Raw genomic sequence first — 20,467 nt, 5'->3', positions numbered from 1 at the left:
AAGTACAGCCCCACTGCCATGTAGGATTGATTCTTAACAAAATAAATAATCAGCCAGAGAAGAAATCAAAGAAGAAGAAGCATAGTGAGTGAATCAGGCCAAGCTTAATCTTGCATCCAGAAGTTTGCTTTCTATAGTGAAAACAGATTTACATAGGCATTAGACATTAAGATTGGATCAATGGTGGGCAACTAAATACATTTATTTTTCATAGGCAAATAGATTAATCAAAATGAAGCAGCAGGTCAAAACTCAATGAGTCCGACTAAACAGAGCAAAAGTATACTAAGAAAGGCTAAATATTATAGTAGAACCAAAGATTGCTTCAAACTCAAACCCCAGTTTCATCTCTCCATTCTTCCATTATATGACTACCACATGATTTGATTTGCCTAACTTCATGAAAAGCTGGTCAGGATCATAAACAGGTTAATGATAGGAAAGAATGGAGCATGCAATACCTAAGACATTGGGGAGATTTAAAGATTAGAATCACAGCATTATCAGACTATGCGTAACGTGATAACACATGATGAGTATGTGCATGGTGGTCACACTCTCAAACGTCAATATCCCAAGACTGCTGATTCATTGGCCTAAAGTTCTTTTAGTAGTGAAGTTTAAACCCTAAGAGTTAGTAAAGGCTGACATGAAGACGACTGAAGTCTTGAAGTGGGACACTTGACGTTGGTCCTGGTCGTTGTCATCTGAACAGCAGATGTTTTCTTATATTTTAATGTTTTGACATACGGCCAGCATTGAGCACAGAACAGCATCTATAAAACTCTGGACCAGGAGCATTCCTTCCAAAATGTGCAACATTACAGAAAATAGAAGTTACATAAAGAATAAAAAGAGGACAAGTGATGTGTTAAGAGTCAACCTTTTTATATGACTACACATTATTTTATTTTGTACTAAATGGCTTTCTCACATGTCTGAAGCTGAATTCCCAGATTTCCTTGCCTTTCTGAATGTGATATTTAGAGAATACGTAAACTGGTGGTATTTGGTGAACTATTTCCTTTTATCATGTAAATGTACTTTGACTGATGTTACTATCTTGATCAATCTGCTCTGCATTTAGAACACTAATTCCATTCTGTTCTTCACACATTACCTCAGATATTCAAGACTGATTTTGTATTTGTTTTCTAGGTCACTCTTCACATCTTCCCAGTTCAGATTAAATGTTTCTATGAATTGAACAGGGGTGGTCTTGTAAAATGTTGCAAAATCCTCCTTATACTTATGGAGAACAAACTGCCAGTAAAGTGAGGTGTCATCTTTGTAAAGTTCACCCCAGTAGTTTATTTCTTTGGTTTGTTGTCTGGCCTGATAATTTTGGCAAACACAGTTCATTTTTCTTTGGTCAATAACCCCCCACATCTTGTACAATATGTTTCTAATTACTGATTTAAATTTCAGGTAATGTGATGAAGTATTGCTGACACCGAATGCCCAGTGGTATCTCGAATAGTGCTGGTGATCTTCCCCGTCGAGCTCACAAGGAGTCCCACAATATGGACATTTCTCTCCACAGCCTTTTAGCAATTCAAACAGCTGCTCATGAGGTGGACTGGACAGATTCTTCAATTTACATTCAACATCAAAACGAGTTATTTGATTTTTTAGCTCCTTTTCTAATTCATTAATTGCCTCTGATAGCTCCACTTCAAACTGCTTAATATTTTTTAAATTAATCACATCCAAGTTTTCTTTAATAATCCATACCTGCCTCTTTTCAATTGCTTTTATAAAATCTTCAGCTGTTTTGTTCTCACTTTCTTTTACATCTTTTAACGTTTCCTTCACTTTTCCCATCATGTTGCACATAATTTCCTCCTCCATTGAATGTAATCTCATTTTGCCATCCACCTCAGTTTTACAATATTCCAGCACCTGTTTTAAGAGCCATCTCTGTGCATAGCCATCATAATTTCTGATGTACTCCTTGTAGTCTTCAAAGTTCCCCGACTCATGTAAACTGATGAGCAGAGCTAACTGGAAGTAGGGGATGTTTGTCAGCTTCAGAGGGGCCCACGTCTCTCTCATGTCACTGACGATTCTCTTTGATAATTGGCTCTCAATTCCTCTAATGAGCGACATTTTTAAACACAAGTCACAAAACCTCTTTGCTGCCCTTTGGCTCTCATCTCTTTCGTGGTACAGGTCACTGAACATCTCCCAGTAAGTTTGCTTTCTCTCCTCCAGTCTACTCAGTGGATCAATTTTACTGATAAATCGGCGATGCATTTCCTGGAATCTTTGGACTGCTGAGCCGCAGACGTGAAGTTTGATGTCCACTTGCAGATGATCAATAATCTCCCTTTTCTCATCCCCCAGTGTCTTCATCAGTCTTTCTATTTCTTTGATTAATGCCTTGCATAAGCTTGGATCATAATCTGCATCTCTGCTCACAAGTTTATTAATATACTTTACACATGTGCTTATTACCATATCTGCTGTCCTTTGAGTTTCGTTTTCATGAGCTCCTCTTTTAAATACTGATTTGGTGTACTCTATGATGCCTCCAGCCATTCTTGTTATTCCTTTCATTGGCTTAAATAAATTCCATTGGCGTTTAGAATCATTTTCATCTTTTGGAGGTTTATCATGAGCTGTAAACTCTTTGTTTCCCCACTCATGAAGTCCTCTGCGCCGCAGCTTTTCTTTGATGTCTTTTCTCCTGGTAGGGTCTGACTGCAGGAGGCTCTCTTCCATGTCATGTCTGATGTCCACTTCAATCACAAGTCTCTCCAATGAACCCAAAGTTTCCTTCCACATCTTCTCAAATTCTTTATGAAGTTCTGCCTCCAAAACATTGATTTTCCCTTCTTTGCATTCCTTCACGAGATTGTTAACTCTTTCCTTGATCTGTTCTTTATATCTTCTCATTATCGTATTGACTCTCCTGCAGGTTGTCATTAACGTTTTGCACCCCATAAGTGCAGTGTTCCTATACTGCTGACAGAGACCCTTGATATTTACTTCAAAGTATTGTTTGTCTCTTTCTATGTATTGTTTGTTTTCCACATCACGTTTATAATAATCAGTCAGTTTTTGAAGGTACAGTTCCTCCTTCGCCTTGGCCAGGTCTCCAGCCTCTTTTGATAATTGTGGCTCTAGAGAGTCCAGCTCTTCACAGCTTTGAATTCTCATCTCTGCTCTTTCTCTCCACTCCATGAAGCTCTTCTGGATTTCCCATTTCCAGTCGTTGCACTGGTTAGAGAGTTTAGAAAATGCTTCTGCTGCCAGGCTGTTCTGAAAACTGAATATGAAGTCTTCTGACTTGACAGCATTGGACAGTTCTTCCATGGACTGGATGTAGTTTGTTATACTCAGTGGACTGTAAACTACCTTCTTCTCCTTCATACACTCTAGAAGTACAGCTTTCAACTCATAGACTTTCTTACTGTAGCCATTACTGACAGCTGCCATCGGTGGGACGCCACGCCATAGTCCAGGTATGTATATATTTATTTTACTCAGATTGTACTGAATCACGTCACTAAATCTGGAGTAGATTTTTTCTTTATTTTCCTGTTTTGCGGCGGCCCTTGTGACAATGTCAAGTTGCTCCAGAAGCTTTCTATCGCCAAACATGTTCTGGACACCTGCAGAGACATCAGAGACATTGTTGTGAATAAAATAAATGTTGGGCTTCTTTCCAGTTTCCTTCATTCTTATCTGTGCATGGATGACTATCTGCAGAATGTCCTGCATCTCTGCAATGTTCTCAGAGCTCAGTGTCACCAGTGTGATGTCACTTAATCCAGTGATGAGTGTCGCCATCTTGTTGTCATGCTCATAGATGTTTTTTGAGTTTAGTAACTCTGGGGCCCTCAGCCCCTCCGTGTCAATCACCAAAATGTAATCACATCCCAGTTCTTCTTTAACGTTGTCATCCAAGTGGATGAGCTGCATGAAGGCCCCCCGTGTGCACCTTCCAGCTCCGACTGCGAACTGCAGCCCAAACAGGGTGTTGAGGAGGGTGGATTTCCCTGAGCTTTGCAACCCCAGTACTGACAGCACATATATGCGAGTGTTTGGGTGTGTTTTGTTCTGAACTTCCTCTAAAATGTCTGACACCCACCTCAGTGGAATATTGGAGACATTGCCATCAATGAGCTCAATTGGGAAACCATCCAGCAGAATCTCTGCAGCCACTCTGGGTAAACTGGACAAGTCTGCTTTCAAGGTGGAGTCACACATGATTACAGCCTCATACATCTGGCCAATTTCACGCAGAAAGTGCTCCAGCCCCACTGAGCTGTTGGAGAACTTCTCTAGCAGTGCCTTCTTTTTGTTTTCATCTTTACATTTCACCAGCTGTGTTTGAATCTCAGGTAACACATCTGCAGAAAGAGAATCCAAATACAGCTTCATCCAATGCAAGAAGAAGAGCCTTTCTTCACTGGTGCTCATCATAAGCGCCTCGATAAATTTCTCAACAGGAACTGAAATGTCCTTTTCCATTTGCTTCTGCCGTATTTTCATCTTTTTCTGATTTAACTCCTTTGTGTATTCGCACGACGTTTTCTGACTTATGTTCTTTAACCGCAGGCTCACTTTGTCTATTTCAGAATACTCACACCAGGATTCACCTTGGAATGGAAATGTTTTCTTTTTAAATTTAGGAATTCCTTCTCGGTAAAGTTCACAAGTGTTATCTTCTGCTTTGTCACCTTCAATTGGGCTCTTTTTCTGTTGGAATTCATCACAGGTTTTCTGTTTTAGGTTTCTAAGAACAACATTTGCTTTATCCTTTCCAGTCTGGCATGGCTCATAGTCTTCATCGATTTTAAATCCACACCTTTTAGCATCCTCTGCCATTTTTTCCAAAGACATTGTATGCGGTTCTGAAGTCAGGACATTAGATATCGCTGAGCGGACCACTGATATGAATTCACTATCATTTTTCTTGGTACGAATCAAAACCTGATCCTTTGTAATATTCAGGGTGGATTTCAAGTGGCTCAGTCTTCTGCTATTTTCCTGCAGATTGCTGTTTGTTGGATTTACCAGTAGGAACACTTTTCCTTTTGATTTTTGAAGAGCACAGATCAGTTTCTCCTCTTCATCACCAATGTTGTCTACAAAAAGACAAATTACTGAAGAAACGTCAGTAAGAAATGCAACATGTTTGGAGAATAACTTTGCATCTCCCCGCAGATTTAATATACAACATGGTGTACTGAAAACATCAAGAGTTTCCTTTTCATATGGCAAGTGCCAAGTGAGCTCAATGAGGCCATTGGAAATTTTCCGTCGAACATCTCCACACTCCATGTCTGAGTGGATGAAAACATTGCTCTGGAATTCAGAGGCACCAAGAAGACCATTAAGGAAGGCCGATTTTGAACGCTGAAGATCTCCCAGTCGGATAAATGTGACATGGGCCATTGGATATGTAGCAAGCCTCTTGTCAGTAACACAACTTTCATTCTCTGTGGACTTTCTTTTCCATTTCTTCTTTACAGCACTCAATGCCCAAAGGAGGAAGGTACTAGTTTTATTTGTGGTTGGCAACAGTAATGGGATTGCAAACTGGCACAGAGACATTTTCACCACAAGTTCTTGTTGAACAAAGAGATCTGAGCATATAAACACGGCCACGACTACGTCAAGAGGATTTATGTTGAGTTTGTCGTCATTCGCGTCACCAAACCAGTCATCATTCTCATCTTCTGTCACCGATTCCTTTTCTGTCACCTCAGGATGTGTTTGTGGTTTTAAGCACTTCAGGTTCATTGTGTTTGAATGCAACATCATCAGCCTTCCAATGAAGATCCCGGGTATGTTGACAAGTTCTGGTGGACTGCTATAAAGTAAAAAGTCTAAATTTTGGACCTTCTTAATTTGTCTTACATTTTGTTTCACCTTGCAGAATTTATCAAGCCCCAGTAATTCAATAATTTTATTTGTTTTCAATGGCTGCCTCTCCAATTGTTGTAATTGCACTGTGGAGTTGGGACTATTGCATGCTAATTGTTTAATCATATTAATATTTTTTTGCTGCATTTCTTTGTCTTTAATACATTTGTTTATGATTAAATTCAGCTTGTCTCTCATCTGCTGTAGGTTTAACTTTGGTTCTCCACCTTGTTTCAGAATTTCCTGAAGTGCTGGACATAAATCAGATCCCATTTCATCCTTAATAATGTCTATAAGCTCTGTGGCCTCTTGTTCTTTAGTATTTAGTAATTCTTCTACCTTTTTAAGAGTCATTAAGAACACAGAGGCCTCCCCTTCATCTTTGTCCATGCTCTTCAAATCATTAATATGGCGCTCTAATTCATTAACTTTATCTATAATCGCTTCCCAGTCAGTTATTTTCAGCCAAACATCACCTTTTCTAATGTATTCATAGAAGAGGAGAGTCACCAGGCTCTGATGGTATTGTTCTCCTGTTTTTGCTACAATGTCCTTAAGTTTCAGGAGTGAACAGCGAAATTTGTAATTAAATATCTCTTGTGCTGCGTCTGTTAGGGGGTCCTCACGTGTCGCATAAGTTTTCATCTGAGACAAGTGGTCTTTTACACTTTGAATACTTAATATCTCTTCATGTTTTTTAATGGTGGGAAGAAATCCTTTAAGAGATTCAAGACGTTCCAATTCCCGAATTTCATGTTCACCAAGGAAATCTGTTACTTGCTGCAGCAGAACTCTGACCACTGGGTGTGAGGTGTCTGGAGAATTTAGAAAGTTCACCATCTTCACCAGCCATGTCTGAATGTTTCTGTTGTTAAGGAAGAGTTTTTCCCATACAAACCCTGAAGCACTTTGACTTACAAGAATCTTAAAGTGCACTTTTGTACATTCTGTGACATATTTAATGCATGTCATCATCATAAGGGATTCTGTTTGACTCCAAATTTCTTCTTTTTCAGATAAACTCTGCAAGATTTCTTCAGCCTCCAGTAAATTTTGTAATTCATGGCTGGAATCCAGCAAACCAGTTTCAGTTTCCCAGTAGCTTTTGATCACATTTGCTACTGAGGCACAACTTTGAAAATCTACTTTATGGTTTAATGTCATTATCTTCCACAATGGTACTAGCTGATGTAAAGCTCCTCGATCAATAACCTTCCATGTGTCTTTTGCCTCCAACAGCCCTCTTCTCCATTTTTCAAATGTGTAACAATCAGCTGGACCTCCAACTGTCTGAATGGAGATTGATGTGTTTTCTAAGTGACTTTCTCCATACTTACTCTGAAGCAGACTTTTCATTTCTGATATGTCTGTGAATGGGTGAATGTCATTTTGGACTTCAGTGATTTTTCTTATCAGCTGCTCTCTTGTTTCTTTGGACCCTTCAGTGAAGTCTGAACTTTCTACTCGAAGCCAATAAATTCCTCCAAATGTGTTGCTTGTGCTGATATGAGAGCCGTACTTTTCCAGTATTGCCTTACACTGTTTGTTCTTATTCTCCTCCTCTGTACCAAGTGACTCCAATTTCTTTAATTCACATATCAGAGCACCTGAAAGTTGAAGATCTCTCCATGTGAAGTTGCATGTTTCAAGTGCTACTTCATATCTCTTCCACAAGCATAAGAAAGGCTTGTTGTCTTCTCTTAGATCTCTTCCAGCTGAATAAGGTCCTAGCTCTTCCACATATATACCACAGTCATCTAAAGTAGCCTTCATAGTCTCCACCATACTCTTGTATATTTGTTCCTTACTATAGGATTGAAATGTTTTCTTAATTTCCCATGTTTTGTTAATTTGATGTATGAACATTCCATGATCACATATCATTTCTGATCGCTTCATTTGCAGGTCTGATGGATTATTTGACAGGAGAATTCCACAAAGTGCAGGTCCACAATAACATACATTTTTTACCTCAGAATCACTGTAGGCCCCAGACTGGGAAATGGACACCAACTGATGTGTGCTCTGTGGTTGGAATGACATAGTAGGTTCTTCTTAAAGCCTGTGGGCTAAAAAATAAATTGCTTTTTAGTATCATTAACAAATGTATGCATTCATTTATTAATTTAAAATTAAAATCTAAAAATTACCTGAAATATATCAAAAATGAAATGTAAGCTTCCAGCCACAGGGGATGCGCAACCCAGTGTGTTTCTTTGTGCCGGTCCCAAGTTCGGATAAATGGGGAGGGTTACGTCAGGCAGGGCATCCGGTGAAAAATTTTGCCAAATCAATATGCGGACAACAATACAAATTTCCAAATCAGATCGGTCGAGCCCCGGGATAACAATGACCGCCAACTGTACTGTTAACCAACAGGGTGCTGGCAGAAATTGGTCTACTGTTGTCTGAAGAAGAAGAAGGAGAAGAAGAGGAGGGAGACGTGTCCAGAGGCATGAGGAGAGGAGAAAGGTAAAGAGACTGGAACTGAGGGTAGGAACTTTGAATGTTGGCAATATGACTGGTAAGGGGAGAGAGTTAGCAGATATGATGGAGAGGAGGAAGGTTGATATATTGTGCGTGAAGAGACTAAATGGAAGAGGAGTAAGGCCAGGGGGATCGGAGGTGGATTCAAATTGTTCTATCATGGTATGGATAGGAGGAGAAATGGGGTAGGGGTTATTCTGAAGGAACAGCATGTCATGTTTTGTTCGTGAAATGAGTGTCAGACAGAGTAATGATTATGAAGCTTATTAAGGATTATTTATGCATATGCCCCACTCGTTGGGTGTGCAATGGATGAGAAAGAAGATTTTTGATGTGAGTTGGATGAAGTGATGAACAGTGTACCCAAGGTACAGAAAGTGGTGATTGGAGCGGATTTCAATGGACATGTTGGTGAAGGAATCAGAGGAGACAAGGAAGTGATGTGTGGGTATAGTGTCAAGGAGAGGAATGAAGAAGGTCAGATGGTGGATTTTGCCAAAAGGATGGATATGGCTGTGGTAAATACATATTTTAAGAAGAGGGAGGAACATAAGTGGACATACAAGAGTGGAGGAAGATGCACACAGGTAGATTACATCCTATGCAGAAGAGTCAATCTGAAGGAGATGGAAGACTGCAAAGTGGTGGCAGGGGAAAGTGTAGTTAAACAGCATAAGATGGTGGCCTTTAGGATGATGTGGGAGATCACGAAGAGGAAGTGAGTGAGGGCAGAGCTCAAGGAAGAGATCAAGGAAGTTGAAAAGGAAGACTGCAAGGTTGAGTTTAGGGAGGAGGTGAGACAGGCACAGGGTGGTAGTGAAGAGTTACCAGACAGCTGGGCAACTACAGCAGAAGTAGTAAGGGTGACAGCAAGAAGGGTGCTTGGTGTGACATCTGGAAAGAGGAAGGAGGAAAAGTAAACCTGGTGGTGCAATGGGGAAGTACAGGAGAGTATACAGAGGAAGAGGATGGCAAAGAAGAAGTGGGATAGTCAGAGAGATGCAGATAGTAGACAAGAATACAAGGAGATAAGGGGCAAGGTGAAGAGAGAGGTGACGAAGGCCAAAGAAAAGGCGTATGCCTGAGTAGGCATCAAATACAAGCAGCCCAGACCCACACTGAAAAGGCATGCAGGCTCCAACATGGGGCAAAGAAATTTAAAGCTCAAAATGTAAAGATTTCCAGGAATGGAGGAGAGGAAAATATTAGGACAAACACTAGAAAGATTATTTGTATTTAAAAAAAAATCAACAATTTCAGACAGGCACAGAAAAAAGTAAGGCAAAAACAAAAGGTGCAAAAAAAAAAAAAAAGGTTTTACATCAATTGTCCAGCTTTATCAAATCCAGTGTAGATGCCACATGGGCTGGACGGGCATCCCGGTCAAAAGAGGGTATGATTCCTTAACCGAATGGGAGGCTCCTAGTAGGCAGACAGGCATCCTTGTTGAGGAGAAGAAGTGGATGAAACCCAGAAAGAAGGACCAGAAAGCGTGCAGGAACAGCCCACTGAGAATGAAGATGTCACTGGGGGCTTTTTCCTCCCTTAGAACGCTAAATGGCAGCAGCTACGGATATCGGTCCCCAGTGGGAAGCCAGCAGGACTACATCTCCTGGCATAGTATAACTTGGTGCCACGAGGCAGCACTACAGGGAGACAAGCTCTTTATTGTATTGGGCTTCCATGTGACCCAGAAGTACTTCCATCGGGCAATTGCCCTGGCAACAGAAGAACTCCCAGGTCCATAATTAAAGGAACCGCACTCCTTTATCCAGGCAAGTCAGAGCTGAGAGGTAGAGAGGCAACACTCCACTGGAGAAGGGCAGTGCAGTGGTGAGATCTGTGCTTTGTGTTACTTTTGAGTATAGTGGTGTAATATACACGCCTGTATTTGAACCTGTGATTCTGTGTGTGTTCGCGTTGGGATTTTGGGCTTGCTGATGCCCCTGGTTACAACAGACCAGTTAAATCTGGCAGAATGTTTCTGATGTTTTTGGACAAAATATTAACATTGCTGTTCCAAGAATAAATTTGCATGAAGGAAACACATTTTAGAAAAGGTTTTTATTTTTGAGAACATTAATTAACGCCTGGCATAGTATTTTAGGTACAAAGCTGGTTTAGCTTCAATGAACACAGATAGCATTAATTAGTCTAGTTTTACAAGAAGCTTTTTATTTTATTTATATTTTTTTTCTAAATTTCTACTGATTTCATGTGCATTTTCCACTCTGTATCAATCTAACAGCACCCAGGACCTTTAGAACCATAGAGGTCTATCCAGCTTGTCTGTACTTATTATCAGAGGCTGTGGAACTTACGTTAAAACAAATCTCTAGTTATAGTCTCAATTTCTTTACTTTCTGGTGTGTAGAGCATCTTTAATAGTCCTTATATACTGTATATTACTTGTTTCTATAAGTATAATAAAATTAATGGGCTAGAATCTTATTAGCTTTTTCTCTGTGTTCATAATAAGAAGAGTGCAACTTAACTTTCTTGTGGTCTACAGATTGAGTTTAAAAATGTATGCATGGCATGACTTTCAGCTGTGCTTGGTGACTAAGGTTAACCAATGTGAAAGTTTTAACTGACTCATTGTTATAAACAATGATTATAAACATTTATAACATAAAAATTGTTATAAATTTATAGCTGACAAACAACACTGACTCAGCCTAACGGAGGACAAGGCCATAGCACAAGATCTGACCAGCTGGAAACAAATCATGAAGGATGTCCAAAGCCCATCAGCACCTTCTGTAGCATACTGGCTCTGAGGGCAGCCTCGTCCAGATACACGCTAAAGGATTGACAGTCAGTTTTTATGTTTTTGTTTAGCAAATATTTTTGTTACCACGAGTCAAAATTAAAAATATACTGCAATAATAGAATACAGTTCCTTGTGTTAGTAGATAGCATTAAATACGTCCTTTTAACAGCACTTTATAATGGCGTAAAGCAGAGCTCACTGAGACTTTTAGTGGCTCAATAGCATTCATGCACAGGAGCCTGCAATTCAAGTGATGTGAAATGGCATTGATTGATGTGTGTTACTGGTGATCTTTTGATCAATTTTCTTAAACATAATTTTTGAAAGCATACCTAATAGATTAGTGCCCAATAATTAGCAACTGAAGAATGTCTATTAATAAAAAAATGACTGTTATTAGTATAGAATTAGCATCAATATTATCCTAAGAAAGGAGAAAAGGAACTGAAATAAATTCTTCTAGTTATTAATATTAGTTAAAACACATGTAATATGTTACAACTATACTAATAAGTAAGAACTTAGAAAGAAAGAATTTATTGTATAATGGAAAAACAAAAAGTGATGGTAATCTTAAAGACTGCAGTCCTAGTGTGAAGATACATGGAAGCAAAATCATCTTTTCAGGACCAACAGTATTGAGCGCTCAGTCTTTTGTGTGAATATACCAGCTTATATTATAATCAGCATTCAGAAAACTGTAATCCTAACCTGTCCTTGCTATTAGTGGAAGGCATAGCACTTGCTGCATTCTCACCTTGGGCCAGTCTAAGTTGTTTCATGCAGACAGACAGACATGAGATATTGCAATAAGAGTTTTGTGCATTATATGCATCTGCATTAAAAAAAATGACAGAAATGCCAGTGTTTTTTGAACAGTTCAGTAGTAGCTGATAATTATTTAGTATTTAAATAATATCTCTAGTGAAAAAAATAATCCCTGGACTCATTCTGTGTCATAATATTAAATAGGAAAAGGCGGTTCCTATATAACAGCGAGGGGATGACTTCCTAAATAATGAGACTTTTTTGTTGTATGCATAATACAATAATATGCATAATGATGTATTTCAGTGTTTATGGGGAACACATGCAGTATGTCACAGCCCCCCAAACCCCACCCGTCCCCAAGAGGACATGAACTAGCAACATGAATAAAGTTGATACTATCTATATTGTATTGAATACTTGCACTATGTAGCTGCAGAAAAGAACAAAAACCACCCAAAAACCTTTAAAATCCCAAAAAACCTCTTTTTATTGAACTTTCTTTTCACAAATGTAAACCTGCCTGCAAAAGGAATTTTGGTGCCAGTCCCGTTAAACTGCATATAAATGCAAACTATGCTATTCCTGTTAAATTAATATTTTGGAGATATCACTGATTAATACTGTTACCCTTCTGATATTTTTGTGGATCATAAGAGATTATTTGTATCATCAAATATACAGTGAAAGTGGTCTGTGTTTCTAAAATGTCTTATTGCACCCAGAATGGGACACTAATTGTAATTAATGTTACAAAGGATCCCTAGTGGCAAGGATGCAGAATGTAATCAGTTGGCAGATGAACAACAGAGAAAATGGTGAAATAGCTTCCAGCTCACTCAGTCACTGACTCATCACTAATTCTCCAACTTCCTGCGTAGGTAGAAGGCTGAAATTTGCCAGGCTTTCGAAATTCTACACGTAATGGTCATAACTGGAACCTATTTTTTCATCCATATACTATAATAGACTTCTGCTTGATGCCTGTGGGAGGAGGAGTTACGCCTCCCACGTAATTTAATGCCTGCCCATATAAGGCCGTCCGTCAGCGGCAATCCAATAGAAACACTGCCGCTAAATATTCACGGGTGAAGGAAGTGCTTATGCAGAGGAAGATGAGATGGTCAGGGTGGTGTTTGGCACAAACTCAGCGAAACTGCGAGAGAAACTTTTAAGTGCATCGCACAAGCACAGCTGAGAAGCTTCGATGCATGTACTCGGAGCGGCTCACATGAAATGATGCCGTGCACAGACAAAAAGCAACAGTTGCAAAGAGTGCTGAACAAAAAAAGAATTACACAATTGAGAAGGCAGCAAAAAAATATGAAGCGTGTTTCACATACAAGCATATTCATAAGTGCAGCTACTGCGGAAACAAAGCACACGGTGGAAAAAGTCAATGTCCCGCTAAAGGAAGACAGTGTAAAAAAAAAACCTGTGCATGCAGTTTGTCACATCTCAGATAAAGAGGAAGACGAGCTGTTTATTGATGCAGTAAGAAACGAATCGATGAATGAAACCTGTTATCTTTACAAGGATTGACAAACACGATCTACATACTCTCAAATAGACAAGCCACACGCCGTGGCGCAATGGTAGAGACTTCGCCTCTAGCTCCGAGGTTCAATTCCGGAGAGGGAATGCACTGCGTATGTATGCACGCTTCCCGATTCATTTTACCTCGCATCCCCTTGGTTTGAGACGTATGAAAAAATATGCGGTTATGTGACGATGGGGGTTCTGGCTCCACACTCCCATCTGATTTTGGGAACCCTTGAACCCAACACCGTCGATAATGTTACCGAGTGAGCTAGTCAATGGAGGCAAATTGAGCATCTGAGCAAGGGGAAGGAAAAAAGTGCAAAAGTGCTTTTATTAAAACAGTCAACAAATCAAAAACAGTGTTCCAATAAATAGTGCAGTTTCAAAGTTCATTAAATAAATAATCCATAAAAAGAACGTGGAGGTTAGAACAATAAGAAAAAACAATCCTTTAAAACGAGAGGTTAAATTTTCTTATGGAAGCAGTCTTAAAACAATAACAAATCCGGTGCTTTTCTGGTAGCGTCTCACCTGCTTATCCCGTTTGGGCCAAGCAGCAGGCAAGACGCTCTTTGCAGCTGCCCTCTTCTAGACACACACACGAGACTGGAGACCTCCCGATCCCTGGCTCCGGTATGGCACTCATCCCAGTCCCGGAGAACTTGGTTTCCACCAACGGCCAGGTCGCTCACGTTGGGGATTCCCACCACCAAGTCTCCCGACTTCTGCTGCCTTTCAATGGCCTCTCTGCGGCCAGTCGCCTTCCCTGGTCACTCCCGCTACCTGATCGCTCAGCGGGAGCGACATCAACACAAACACCTGGGTGTCGGCCTAACACCCAGCTTCCACGCAGCTGTCCACGAGCGCTCGATCGCGCTCACCACACTCACGCACCGCCTGCTTCCTCTCCTGCTCCCGGTAACCTCCGTCCTCTCCTTTCCTTTTTTCTCTCTCCATTTTTTTCCCCCTCCTCCACACCGACTCGCGCTTCTTTTTTATAACGTGAGGGGCCATCACAGCTGTAGCATTAGCCACGGGAGCAATCACGAATGTGGGCAGTTCCTCACCTGTGCACACGGTGAGAAACGCCCACATCGACGACGCCCCGCTGCTCGCTAACATCGCCCCTCACGAAGCCGCCTCGGGTGCGGTGATTATTTATTAAAATAAATGGCCTTTTCTCAACGAGCTGTGGACCCATAACACCCCAGGTTAACGCAGAAAGACAGATCACCAATTGAAGCTTTATGAATAATGGATACTTTATTCGCGATCAATGATTGTTTTGTTAAAGCCATACTCAGTGTATTCATTAGATGAACGGTAAAAAAGTAAGAGCGAGGGGAGGATGACTTACTGAGGCACGCAGGCAAAACCACAATAGCACGCGGGCTCGATGTACTGTAGTGCGCGTCAACTCGATCTGAATTGTGCGATCACATTCAAAAAAATATTTCTTTTCAAGTTCTGTTTAGTCCATATGTGTCAAACTCAAGGGCCGCGGGCCACATCCGGCCCGGCGTGTAATTATATCCGGCCCGCGAGATCATTTTATATACTGTATTATTGTTATTAATGGCCCGGGGATATGAAGTGCTGGTAACACAATAGACTACAGATCCCATAATGCAGCGCTTCAGCTGCCTTGCCGAACACTTACCGCGTTAATCAAGTCTAGCTTATGATGCTGCAAGTTATTGCGAAGCTAGCCCACACAATGCCGCAGAGAAAAAGTGATTCTGAACATAGAGCCTTTAAAAACCGATGGGAGGCTGAGTATATGTTTACTGAACCCGTGTGTCTCATTTGTGGAGCTAATGTGGCTGTAATTACAGAATTTAATCTAAGACGGCACTATAAGACAAAACATCAGGGTAACCTGAAAGACCTGAATGCAATGCACAAGATACAGAAAGAAGAAAAGTTAAAGAAGAATCTGACACTTAAGCAGACGTCTTTACCCGTACAAAATCACGAAGTGACTTCAAGTGAAGCTACTTTTATGGGAGACACAAATGCACCAGTGCAACTTGCCCCACTTTCCCTGTTGCCAAGTAATGTTGAACCAAGTCGGCACTATGGTGTTCCCAAATACGCACTTTGCTGATAAACTGAGCGCACTGCACACTGAGTTCGCACGGCGCTTTGGTGACTTTGAAGAACAAAAAAAGAATTTTGAGTTGTTTCGCAACCCATTTGCCGTCGATGTGGAAACTTCACCTGTGCAGATTCAGATGGAGGTGATTGAGCTGCAGTGTAATGGCACACTGAAGGCAAAGTACGATACTGTAGGGCCCACACAGTTTATTCACTCCATTCCCGCAGAAATGCTCAGCTCCGTCTACATGCGGCTCGAACCTTGTGCATGTTTGGTAGCACATATCTGTGTGAGAAGCTCTTCTCAGTCATGAAGACTAACAACACAGCACACAGGAGTCGCCTCACTGATGAGCACCTGCAGTCCATCCTGAGAATCTCCACAACACAGAACTTCACACCAAACAGAAACCAACTTGTGGCCAAAAAAAGATGCCAGGCGTCCAGCTCTGATAAAATGACATAAGAGCAAAGACTGAAAACTGAATGATTTGATTTGTTATTGCTGAAAGGAACACATTTTATTTATATTTCCAGGTTTTGTTATGCAGCATGTTCATATTTCAATTTGTATAATTATGACAGGATATATTTTTATGGAGAGCAAAATCTTTTGGGATATTTAAAATGTAAGTTTAGTTTTTATATAAAATTACATAAGAGTAAAGAAATTTTAATGTTTGTTCTTTTAACGTTTACTTTATTTCTAACTTGTATAATTTAGACAGGATATATTTTTATGGAGAGCAAAATATTATAAGTTATTTAAGGTTTCAGTTGATTTATTCCGGAATAATATTCCTGTCTGTTTTTATTCATATTTATGTTCAAAAAAGTTAAGTTTTAAAACTTTTAAAGTTTTAAAAGTTTAGTTTTAGTGAGTTCAATAAATGTTTATCCTGTTCGGCCCGCGACCTAAAGTGTGTTTTGGATTTTGGCCCCATGTGCAATTGAGTTTGACTTGCACGTAAGAGTGGGAGTCATCCGTTTTAACAAGCAGCATATTGCACTAATACGAAATAGCCTGCCCATTTAATTATTTAGGAATGGATAAATAAATTAAGATTTTGTACAAATAATGTTTTTCATTTTTCTTCCTTGATGGATTCTGCCACCCCCAGCAACAGTTGCTTGCACCCCAAAGAGTGTATATATATATATATATATATATGTGTGTGTGTGTGTGTGTGTATATGTATTTGTGTGTATATATATGTGTGTATGTATGTGTGTGTATGTATGTATGTGTAGATATGTATATCAAAGGTGGCGCAGTGGTAGTGCTGCTGCTTTGCAGCAAGGCGACTGTGGAAGATTGTGGGTTCGCTTCCCGGTTCCTCCCTATGTGGATAGTGCTTTGAGTACTGAGAAAAGCACTATATAAATGTAATGAATTATTATATATGTATATATATATGTTTATGTGTGTGTATATATATATATATATATATATATATGACAGCAACACTCATCACTAACAACAGTGACAAAACAATTACATTGACAATCATGTTACGTTATTTTCAAAATTTTTCCTTTTCTTTTTCATAACTTCTTTAACACATTACTTCTCCGCTGCGAAGCGCGGGTATTCTGCTAGTAGACGATAAAGACAAATCTAAACTCCAGGGTATAGTCAGTGGGGAAGCATTACACAATGGTAGCATGAAACATCCTTACTGTTGAGCCATTTACAAACAGAACACACATCTATAAAAGGGACATTTGGGGACAAAGTTCAAATACGAGTCCCTCGCAGCTGTTGCTTGCCTTGGTCTCAGTGAAAGTGTCTGAGTTTGCTGTTACCACCAGTTGTTCTTGTAGCATTGGAATGTGGATTTATCGCTGACATGACTTAATATTTCCCTTCTGTGCTCTTAACTAACTTGCAATGCAGTGCTGTTCAGCGCCAGGGTGGTGATTTGGTTCAAACTATGCAATCACCCAACTGTTCAACATCATGAAATAGAATTTGTGCATTGAACATAATCTAAGTACAGATATGTCACGAAAGGGTAGCCATTCTGTGTTATTATGTGTGTATGATGTGATTCGTCTACTGTATTTAAGATATGTAAATCCTAACTTGTAGCACTCTCTATAACTAGTGTGTTGTATATTTCATATTATCTGACTACAATTTCAGAGTTGAGCCAAAACTTTAACACTAACAGGACCCCCTGATTAGCATGCAGTATTTCGCCCACTGGCTACTTGGAGATTTTCCACTTTTTCTCATGTGAAAATGTCTATAATTAATTTCCTTTCCTGTGTCATTTATTTCCCGCTTGCTGTAGTTAACACACCTCACCTCCTCCTTGACGTCTTTATATCTCCAATAGTATGTTTTTCACTAATGTTCTTTTCTGATTAATTTTAAAAATATTGTACTCCCGTGCTATTAAAACTTTAGTATCATGTATGGTGATTTGCCACCCTCTAGTGCTCAAACATCTGAGTTTAACTGAATTAATATAGCAAGATTAAATGTGATTTTAATTTATTTTGCAACTTTATGGTCCAAGCAATTTGTGGCACTTGACTTTGGGTAGGATGCAAATATGTAGCATTATGATATGTGACACTAACAAATGCCATTATTTACTGTCCTTCCCAACCTTAACCCACCACTCAAATTCTTATTGGACCCAAACAAAAAATAAAAATCCTAATTGTCATCTCCACCTATAGAATATATGCAGTCCTGTACAGATTGGTTTAATGTAGTAGAGGGCATCTCATAAACACATCATTCTCAGGGCTCATTCTACAGCCATTACTGTGTGCTATGCTGCCATGATAAGCGTACAGTATTTGCAAAAGTTTGGAGGGGCTCTCAATTATAATTTAAGTGGTTAGTTTTTATAATTATACTTGTGGCTAGCTATTATTTTATTGAGATAGAACTCTATATTACTCTACTTTCCCCTTCTGTACTTTTTATTGTGTAGACTTTATCAGAATGCCTTAAATCCCATTGGCTTGCCAGTGTTATAGGATGTTGTACTTTATAACTTCTCCTCACCTTCTCTTCTACATCAACATATAACCTCAGGCAATTACATAGAGTAAAAGACAAGAGGGAGTTAATTTACAACTTTAAATAATGTATTATTGATAATATTCATTAATAATAACAATGAACAAAGTACAAGTGAACACTGACAACCATACAACCTAATAAATGCTGATGTGTAGTTTCTGGCGGCACACAGACTTGTTAGTTTCTTAAATTCTCTGGTCAATACATCATTTCATCAAGACAGACTGCGTGCCTCTCAATATGGCGGCTGAGCTGTGCTCTTCATTGTGTCCTCCTTCATGGCAATGGTGTAAAAGAGGGAGATGGCGAGGAGTTAAGCGACCACATTCATACTTTCTATGTTCAAATCCTAAGGCCAAGAGGGTGTTATGGTACACAATGACTTCTGATTTAAGAGCTACCACGAGCCCAACCTGCACTCCTCTACTGGCACATATTAGCAATGAAGAAAGAATGAAATGAGTGTAACTCTTGCCTGTTTATGAAAGACAAATTCAAAGAGCCTTCTGCTCTCTAAAAATGGTGTGAATTTAACTGAGGAGTAGATTCATGCAGAATGAAATAACAATATATAGAAAATAGTGCAGAAAAACCCCACCACAGTATGTCACACCAAAGCACAACAGACATCACAAAGATGATATTAAGGGAAATTTCTCCAATATGAATACTGATTTACTGCAAGAAATCAAAGTGTCCTTCAGATCTGATTGATGTATTTTGCTATTTTTTGTTCTCTGTGCTTGCTGTCTCAGCTTGCTTTGAGTTGAGTTCCTCTAAACACTGCGGTACAATTCATAAATACCTTATGTCTGAAGAGTAGTGCTTTAGAAATCTTCTTTCTTGCCTTCTACTTTTCTGCCTTCAGTGTTTTCTCCCACTCTTTCTATCTTCCCATCAGTCGAACAAATCAGCAGCTTCTTCAGAGACGCACTCTTTAACTGCTCACTACCACGACTGTGTCACATTTTGTTATACAGAGCAGGAGAGATAAGGCATTAACTAATTATAAGGAGTCACATTGTCACACAACATTGAAAAAGTGATAGTATCTTTCTGTTTTGTAAAATATTTGCTTATGTCATCAAGACTGATCTAATCATTTTTTGGCCTAAAGGAAATTCTTGAAAGTGAAAGTTCATGGGATGTGTGAATGAGGCAACTAAGCAGACACACACACAGGAATTGTTTCAAAGGTTCATATTTATTTGTCAATTATAAAAACACTAGCTGAACACAACAAAGCTACTGAAAAATTTCAAAGTAACACCTTAAATATTTGGTTTGGTCTGGTAAAGTCCCAGGGTGACCCTCTTTTCCCTTCCATATTATGTTTGCCTAACCAGAATGCCCCAAATCCCATCTACTGCACTTGTTGGTTTACTACTACAAGCCTGGTCACTGATGTTATGATTCTGGCTTCATAAAGAACAAAGGGGTGAGCCCTCTAAAAAGCCCACAGAACAGATATCACCCAAGGCAAGCCTGACCCAGGAAAATGGGAGGCTTAAGGCTCAACTAGGCTTTAAAAAAGAAACAAGCAGACCTCTTGATCATGTTTTTCCAGGAGAGAACCATGTAACTCCAGCTGGAGGTGAGTCAAGTCCTACAAGGAATCTTTATAAAAATTAAGATTTTATCAAAAAAAGAAAAACACCGCAAAATGCTCAAAAGAGCAAAAAGGGAGTTGCCTAAAAAAGGCCATTTATGGTAACAAAGTCCCAATTTGTAAATCAAAATCCAGAGGCGAGGAGCAGCAGCTGCACAAGCCCTGTCTGTCCCCCTTAGTTTTAAACTTGGTATGAGTGACAACAAGAGACAACTGACCAGAAGATTTAAGCACTCTGGATGGCTGGTGTAAAGCACACAATTCAGATAAA

The 20,467-nt window shown here is 39.6% G+C and overlaps 1 protein-coding gene across 1 annotated transcript; it reads right to left on the bottom strand.

Moving 5' to 3' along the window:
* Positions 1 to 871: 871 nt before the first annotated feature.
* Positions 872 to 19,553, bottom strand: LOC120536644 (interferon-induced very large GTPase 1-like). Its single transcript, XM_039765071.1, has 2 exons — positions 19,393 to 19,553; positions 872 to 7,946 (listed from the first exon to the last, which is right to left on the bottom strand). Exon 2 carries the CDS (start codon positions 7,918 to 7,920, stop codon positions 1,117 to 1,119), a length of 6,804 nt encoding a protein of 2,267 aa, XP_039621005.1. The 5' UTR covers positions 7,921 to 7,946; positions 19,393 to 19,553; the 3' UTR covers positions 872 to 1,116.
* Positions 19,554 to 20,467: the final 914 nt, after the last annotated feature.

Source organism: Polypterus senegalus, chromosome 10 (assembly GCF_016835505.1).
Source record: "Polypterus senegalus isolate Bchr_013 chromosome 10, ASM1683550v1, whole genome shotgun sequence".
In the NCBI taxonomy this organism is placed as follows: domain Eukaryota; kingdom Metazoa; phylum Chordata; class Cladistia; order Polypteriformes; family Polypteridae; genus Polypterus; species Polypterus senegalus.
This window is presented reverse-complemented; position numbering and strand designations above follow the sequence as displayed.

Excerpts from the sequence above, each read along its gene's own strand:
- LOC120536644 (XM_039765071.1), bottom strand. The coding sequence starts at position 7,920 with ATGTCATTCCAACCACAGAGCACACATCAGTTGGTGTCCATTTCCCAG.